Here is an 8492-nt window from a genome sequence, read left to right as displayed (position 1 = left end):
GCGCCGTAGGGTGCCGTTGCTGTCGGTTGCGGCTGGGCGCTGGCGGCTCTCCGGGATAAGCGGGTGGCTTTGAAAGGTCCCTCTGCAGAGCTGCGGCTGCTATATAAGTCACTCCCTCAGGCTTGTTCTTCCTCCCTAGATCTTGGTATGGAAGGAGCTTGACTATGGCTCAATGTCAGAGGCGGAGAAACAAATGCTTGTCTCAGAAGTGAATTTGCTTCGCGAGCTGAGGCATCCGAATATCGTCCGGTATTACGATCGGATCATCGACAGAAGCAGCACGACCCTGTACATCGTGATGGAGTACTGTGACGGTGGTGATCTGGCTAGCTTAATCGCAAAGTGCACAAAAGAAAGGCATGTGAAATCCGCTTGTGGCAATTTTGGAGTAGCTAGCATGAAGTCTCTTGGGAAATCAAAAGAAAAGTGAAATGTGTCTCTTCTTAATAACTTCTGAGCAACTTTAGGTTTAATCCTTTGGACCCAACAGCCCTTCTGAAATGTGAAAGGTTTTGTACAAAATTACAATACTGATGGCAATTGTGCTAATGGGTGGACCAACTGATTGGATGTTTATGTCAAAATAGTGAAAAACCTGAGCTCTCTTATGAGGCAGAAGCTGTTGAAGGGTTTCTGGATGCAATTCTATGCATGGGGTTGAAAACATAAACCAGTAAGTTTGTGCAGAGACATAACCCATAGTTTGTGCAGAGCTAGGTAGCTTAATCTCTGAGTTCTGGCTTGCCCATCAGGAAGACCACTTGTACTCCGTTTTTTGTTAGAACCTCAAAATACGTGAAAGGGAAAAGTGATTTTGAACACAATGTTAAAAGCTACATTATGGCCTGTATATATAAAGCTTGTGGAGACATCCAAGTTGATAAGACTTCACCTTGGTCTAATCTTAGACTTAGCAGCCTACCTCTTAAGTATAATGTAAGTTTTCACATTCTTAGGTTAAAGTACATGACACCAAGTGTGTTACTTTGTGAGAATAGTCTAAAATGGTACTGCAGCTGCCCCCAGACATCAGTGTTTTCATTTAAGGGAGGTTATGTTAAAAATCAGTCCTGTCTTGGCTCTGTGGTTGTTGTATGTTGCTCATTATAAACAATTGACAATATACTGTTATCATAAGTGATTATTACAAAAGCATCAAATTGATATTTGTATTGGAAGTAATGAAAATGCTACACGTGTTGGACTCTTTGGGGAAGGAAGGAAATACTACAGTGATTCTGCAACGAAAGTAAATGTCTTCCAATATATCTGGAGTGATTTTTTTTAAAGTTTTTAAAATAGCATATGTAGATGCTTGTTGCTGTTAGTTTTCTATAAAGGTGCTGGGTTTGGTTCAGTGACTTTTTTTTTATAATAGTAGTATTAAAAAAGTTACAGAAACAAAACTGGCAGCAACTACTTTGATGTATGCTCAGAGAATACCTTTGTTAAACAATGTATTCATCTTTCAGGCATTACTTGGAAGAAAGCTTTGTTCGCCGAGTATTGACTCAGTTGGCACTGGCCTTGAAAGAATGTCACAGACGGAGTGATGGTGGAGTCACTGTGCATCGTGACCTAAAACCAGCAAATGTCTTTCTAGATAGCAAGCAGAATGTGAAGCTTGGAGATTTTGGACTGGCTAGAATATTGCACCATGACACCAGCTTTGCCAAAACATTTGTTGGGACTCCATATTATATGTCTCCAGTAAGACCTCCCTTCTGTGCCTTATCTTCCCTTTTGTCCCCCTGTTTTGTACAGTGTTGGTTACAGAATCCATGAATGTTTTGGAGGTTTTAATGAAGAGTTACTAGTCTTAAATGCAGGTGACTTCTTTCACAGAGTGTATATCTTCTGGAGGCAAGGTTATTTTGCAGTTGTTTTCATCTCCTTTCTTCTCCACACCATCACTGCCTTCTAATTAAAGTTGCTTTTCCCTGTAGAAGTTTTGATGTGTTCTTGGAATATGAGATATGCTGGATTATATTGATCCTGAAAAGGAACAGGGAAGCTAGAGCACTTTTATGTTAAGGTAAAGAGCTTATTAAATTACCACTTGATGGTAGGTTTTTAATTTGTAGTGGAAATGAACAGGAATTAGTTATTTCCCTGATACGGTGCATTTTGTGTGGGAAAGATTAATGACTGAAATATGGAGTTCAATCCACTGAAGACTGGTGCAGTATTTTAGTCTTCTGTGGTGTAGTACTGCCATAACTTGTTAAAATCCTGATAGTAAGAGTAGCTGTGGAGATTAAGATGGAATCTTAAAATTAACGCAAGTAATAGTTTAATTTGAACAGTAGCTGTTTACCATGCAATAGTAGAACAATGTCTTAATTAATAAACCTTAAGATTGTTCTCTTTCTTTAGGAACAAATGAACCACATGTCATACAATGAAAAATCTGACATCTGGTCCTTAGGATGTCTCCTGTATGAATTATGTGCTCTCTCGTAAGTACAGTAGTGTGGTAATGAATGTGAAAGCATAGCTTTTAATGCATGTATGATTAAATTTTGTATAGATGAAAGCTTAAAAGTTTCGGAGACTAGTCCTAGATTTTTATTTCTGTATTGGTCTTGACATTAGGTAGTCAAAACTTTGCAGCTTTTTTCTTAGTCTGATACATATTTAATGAAAACAAGTCCTGTAAAACTAGTGAAAGAATCCAAGAAAAATGTTGTTCTTCAGGCCACCATTTAAAGCTTACAATCAAAAGGAGTTGGCAGAAAAGATAAGGGAAGGGAAGTTCAGACGGATACCATATCGTTACTCAGATCAGCTGAATGAACTTCTCAAAGAGATGCTGAATGTGAAGGTAAGAATCAATTCCTTATTTTTCCACCTATAATTTGAACTAATACTGAAATACTAGTTTTTCTTCTCAATTGTGAAACAAACTGAAGTAATGGTTGCTATCACCTTGTCACTGGCAGTATCACTTGTAGGGGAAGGAAGGAGGAATTGTGTTCTGAGGCCATTAAACAAAGGCAGCAGCTCAATTGTTATGCCAGGTTCACAGGATGCAAAAAGGCTGCCTCAGTATTGGCTTATACAGACTTTTCCTAACAATGTGCTTAACAAGGTCTTATAACTTCAGGGTTAAAATTGTTCCATGTGTTTGAAAGTTGGAAGGGGTTGTTTTGTCTTCATTTCGGATTTTGATTTATATGGCTAACATATACCTCGCCCCACCATGGCTGGCATGGGGATGTTGAGAAGAATACTGCACGGGACAACAAAGCTGTAACAAGAACCCAAGTCTTCAACAGGTGGGGATCCTTCAGGCATCAAGTGACAGGTAGAGATGCAGAGTGTTAGCTCCAGAACCTGCTGACAATTGCTTTTGTAGACTCACCACTCCATTCTGGCTCTGAAAGGAGTGTGTGTCTGGTCAGGGAGGGCCAGACTTGCAGCTTCTGGAGCTGAAGGCTGGTAACAGCCGCCTCCTTCAGCTTTTGTCATCTGGTTGCATTGCCCTTTTCTAACTCCAGGTTTCTCCAACTTCTCCTTCACTGTATAGCACCTCAGCTGGTTTCCACCTGTGGTGGATCTTGCTTGGGAATCCCTGCTTTTAATGTTTCTTGTTTAGATATAGAAATTGTTGGTAATGTCTTTCCTTTAGGATTATTTCCGACCTTCTGTTGAAGATATTCTACAGCACCCCTTGATAGCAGACTTGGTGACAGAAGAACAAAGACAAAATTCTGATAAAAAAGGCTGGAGATCATGGGAGCCAGAAAGGCTGCAGCATTCGGATGCTGCAGTGAGCGAGCTGAAACGGAAGGAACAACAATTACAGGAGAGAGAACAAGCCATTAAAGAGAGAGAGCAACGTTTGGAGCGTATGACATTCTGATGTGGGAAGGGGGTGGCAATGGGGTTCTGATTCAGAAGAGTAAGTGCAGAGGAAGGAAAGGTAGACAGTTTTCAAACCTCTCATTTTAATGTTGTACTCTTGCATTCGCTTACTAGAATTCCCTCTAAAGACTAAAACAAGAATACTTAGGCTTGTTCTTCTGTACTAGTTCTTGTCTTAAGTTACTATGATATAATTGGCAATTTGAATATAGCATTCTGTTTTGGGAAGACTGTTAAACATGAGTGGCAATTAGGAAAGTATGCAGAAAAATAGGTTCTGCACTGTGCAGTATAGGTTGCTTTTCACCTACTCTGCATTAACATTGGTTACACTACCTAAGGTAAGCCTGATGTTGAAGCAAAATATACTTGAGTAAACTCTCAACTGCTTTTATAAAAGTTGCACCCTACAGGTAGCTTTCCTCTGAAACTGTATAGATGACTGGTCCTTGGGTGCTGGGGTTTTCTGCCCACATAAAATACCTCTTTGCATATGCAGTAGGCTTTGTAATACAGATTTTAATGATATATCTTGTTTTCTGAGCCTGAATAACTGATGCTGCTGGGAACAGGGTGTTTAGTCATAGCTGAATTATAGTATCAGGTATCCAAATATTTAGATCTGCTGTTGTGTGCCATGAGTTAATGCACAGAATAGAAAGTTGCTATAGCTTCACTGTTGCAGATACAGCAGAGTTTGGGGAGGAAAAAAAAGTATGCCTGGCATCTCGGAATACTTGTCCAGTGCTTTATCATTGCATTGATAAAGGTGTATCTACACAGCAGTTATCTTTGTTTAGAGCCACAGAAGCAGAAATATGGGTGCATCTAACAGACTGTTACTGCTGTCTCTGCAAGAAAATCCATCATGCACAATCACTCTAACATTTACATTTTAACACTGCATGCTATCATATTTCTACTTCCAGAGAGAGAACGGGAACTCTGTGTTCGAGAGAGACTGGCAGAGGACAAACTTGCTAGGTATCTTACTAACCTATAATTGCCTATATTAGAAACCCTACAATTACAACAAAAAGCTTAAACTTCTTTTTTCAAAACAGAGCTGAAAACTTGATGAGGAACTACAGTCTCTACAAACAGCAGAGGACACTAGCTTGTGCAGATGGTCCAGGTATGAAAATACGCAAGCAGCCACTTGCACTGATAAATGTAGGCTGGTATGACCAGAAGAATGCCCTGATGCTCAACATGCTGTACCTAGTCCCACTGTAGCGATACAAAGCCCAATTATCTCTGTGTGGTTGGGAAGAGGCTCTTGATTTTCTACTTTGCCAAAAGACTTAATGAATGATTCTCAACTGTAAGTATGAGTTACCACTGTCAGCACTTCAGTCTTGTGCTGTTTTGAAAATTAGGTTATTGTAGTAAGCTAATGGAAGTGATGGCTTGTAACCCAAACTTCTCAGAGCTGCACTTATTTTACCTATCGATGTCTTTTTATAGACCTTTGATTTAGTTAATTTTAATAAAATGCATGTGTGTCTAATCAGCTTTAGTTCAACTTCCAAAAACTTCAAGGTAGGAAGTAATATTTGTTGCAAGTGACTCAGCTGTGACTGGTGAATCATATAAACTCTGAAGAATACAAACTGCTTTTATCATACTCCAGTTTAACTCACGAGAAAAAAAACCTAAACCAGTTTTGAGAATGTGTTATAATGCTTCCTGACTACTTGTAGTCCAATTTGTTTTACAGCAGTTATTACCCCATAAGTATCCGAGACACACACTTTGGCCTAGCATAAAGAGGTAGTATCATCTGTTCATTGCACGCATCCTTTACTATTAAAAATTGATTCAAATATCTAAATGTATTTTGAAATATTGGTAGAATATTAAATGGCTGGGTCTTAAGTAGTACTCCAGAAAATAAAAGTGAACACCCTTTAACATGCAGCAATGCTCACTTCATTTAGTTTTGGTCAGATAAAGTGAGATAAGCATGTCACTGCCCCTAATGCAAATAAAACTGAAATTGCATTTTTTCCAAGAATTGCCTATCTCAATAGGAAAGAACATAAAATGCCATCAGAAGTTAGTGGTATTTGAGCTGTCAGCTTTCAGAATTTCACCTGTCTCAACATATTGTCTGACTTTGATACATTAAAGAATATGAAATTGCAAATAAACTTGCCTTGGGCTTTCTGATGTTGCCTCTAACACTGGATGGCTGAAGGTAAATAAGCTTCAGCATTTGCTTTTGTTCTCTTCTGCATTTCCCACCCCTTTATTTAATATTTTGACATTAACGGGGGTATCAGTCTTTGAAGATGGACAAAACCACTTTGAGTATTTAACACATCAGGACAGACAATGCAGAAAAGTAAATGTAGTTACTGCAAGACAGACCAAGTCTTGCAATATCTGTAGATCACTTGATTAAACATTTGTTGCAATGTTTGCTAGCTACTCTTCCAATTCATTCCATGGTATTCTTGTAATACTGTTTCTAAAATTTTCCCTATTCTGATATGAACGGACTGTTTTTTCAATATGTTACCAAGTTAACTTGCTTCTGTTACCTTCAGTTGCTAAAATATTACTGTATTTTTCACAACTGTATTGCATCTCACATGTCTTAGAGCCTTAATTTCTCCTCGAAGTCAGTTGTGTGGTTCGCTTTACAATAGAATGGAATACCAAAGCTCCTTGTTTCTAAGATGGTGTCCTAGACACTGCTCTATTTTTGCAGGGATTTTTCGGCTTTAATGTTAAAACGGGTGAAGCTTACTGTTATGAAACTACAGTGCTGAAACAGTCACTAGCCTCTTCAGTTTGGTCCTCACACTTTTGTGTTTATTGCATCCTTGCTCTATCCTAATGAATTGAAAATTAAGACTTCAGCAGAGTTAAGATTAGGATAGTTAGACCTTTGTTTGAAAAAAAAATAAAAGTAAAAATCACACCTTAAGTTGAGCCTTGTGAAGCTGGCTCTTATGAGAGGCGAGTCAGCTGCTTTAATAGCCTTTGATGGTAGTTTTTCTACTCTGAGTCATTAAAAACAAAACAAGCTAACTGCCTTTTGACTGTGGTAGTTCTATACAGCTAAAGCATATCTATACTATGTCAATTCCTGTTCTGGAGGATGCAGTGAAAGTAACTTGTTAATTTTTAATGCACCTGAAATAATTTGTCAAGTCAGAGCCTAGTTGTGCCCCATTGACTTTATACAAGGATGGAGTTGGAACAAAGTGGGTAATGTAAAAAGACCACTGGACAGGTTGGGTCTGCCCCTGCTATGAAGACAAGGTTTTTTGGTGGCTGGTAGACTAATTCTCCATTTCCCTTTGGAACTGGATTATGTTACTCTTTAATTTGTGTCTTTCAGAAGAAACTCCATGTCTCTTCTTTGTATGTCAGCTAATATTCCCTTAGGTGTTGGGAGATGCACACTAGAAACTACAATGGCATATATCCTTTTACCACAATCATTTTAAAATTAAAAGCCTTGTTTTCAATTTTTCCTCAAAAATGGAAAAGAATTGTTGCTATGAACCGAAATACATTTAATTAGATCACTTAAGGCCATAGGTATATAGCAAAATGGATGACAGGGTTAAAAGATATAAGATAAGCAATAAATGATGAACGATGCACTAATTCAGTATTTATTTTTTTATTTCTTAAGATAATGCACTCCTCCCCTTTTCTGCAACCAAGAAGAAAGTACACTTTGGAAGTGGAGAGAATGCTGTGCCTCCTGTTAATTTTGAAAACCATCCCCTTTCTAAAGGGAAATGCTCTGATCTCAAAAAACGTCTATATGCTGCAAATCTAAGGGCTCAAGCACTATCTGAACTGGAAAAAAATTATCAGTTAAAGAGCAGGCAAATCTTGGGCATGCGCTGAAACTAACAGATGTAAAATATTTAACTTTTAAATATATAGGAAGACACCTGTGCCGCCTTCTTTTAAGCTGGAACCTGCTGAAAATTTATTTTAACAACTGTTATACAAACTCTTAGTGTATGACAGGTAGTTCATGATAAAGGCATAAGAGACTATATTATGAAAACAGGTAGTTTTGATAGCAAATCAAACAAGCTGAATTGTACCATTAAAGAAAAAATATTTTGGTCCTTCTGTTTACCATACATTACTCTTCTGAAAATATAATGAATATTGTAAAACAGATTTTTTAAAATCTGGTGTGAAAAACTTTTCAGATGAAAAATGTACAGAGATTCACAGTCTGTAGGCTAAAACAATGCTGTATTTAGTGTACAGTACTTGATAAAAGAAGTATTGATATTGTGTATATGTGGAAGAACAGTGGCTTTTTCCCTGCACGTGTAAATATTTCCTGACTATCAAAAGAGCAAAAAGAGATTTTGTGTTCTCTCCCTGCTGAGTAGGTGGTCTAGCAAAGCAGGCTACTGTTAATTTAATGTCTTTGACTAATGAGTGGGATGGGTCAACTTACCATAATTGATAAGTTTATACTCCTTTCTGTCTGGGCAGCTGAATGGCTTGTCTATCAGCTCCTGAAAAGCCTGCTTCAAGGCATAGCATTTGAAATAACACTTTATTTGGTTTGCCTTGAATCTCTTATAAACTAATCCCCTGAGACTGCTGTCCTAGATGGGACACCACAGGTTATT

The 8492-nt window shown here is 38.1% G+C and overlaps 1 protein-coding gene across 1 annotated transcript in view; it reads left to right on the top strand.

Annotated features, from left to right (window-relative positions):
• The window catches only part of NEK2 (NIMA related kinase 2), a 15003-nt gene extending 7064 nt beyond the window's left edge, over positions 1-7939 (top strand). The window contains exons 2-9 of the mRNA XM_026844628.1: positions 140-357; positions 1473-1710; positions 2377-2459; positions 2698-2824; positions 3632-3851; positions 4797-4851; positions 4932-5002; positions 7520-7939. Coding sequence (XP_026700429.1) covers positions 140-357; positions 1473-1710; positions 2377-2459; positions 2698-2824; positions 3632-3851; positions 4797-4851; positions 4932-5002; positions 7520-7740 — 1233 coding nt within the window. The 3' untranslated portion in view covers positions 7741-7939. The remainder of the gene's footprint in view (positions 1-139; positions 358-1472; positions 1711-2376; positions 2460-2697; positions 2825-3631; positions 3852-4796; positions 4852-4931; positions 5003-7519) is intronic.
• The last annotated feature ends 553 nt before the right edge of the window (positions 7940-8492 follow it).

This window comes from Athene cunicularia, assembly GCF_003259725.1.
Source record: "Athene cunicularia isolate RWA chromosome 3 unlocalized genomic scaffold, athCun1 chr3_part1, whole genome shotgun sequence".
NCBI lineage: Eukaryota > Metazoa > Chordata > Aves > Strigiformes > Strigidae > Athene > Athene cunicularia.
The sequence above is the reverse complement of the archived record's forward strand: the minus strand, read 5'-3'. Positions and strand labels throughout refer to the sequence as shown.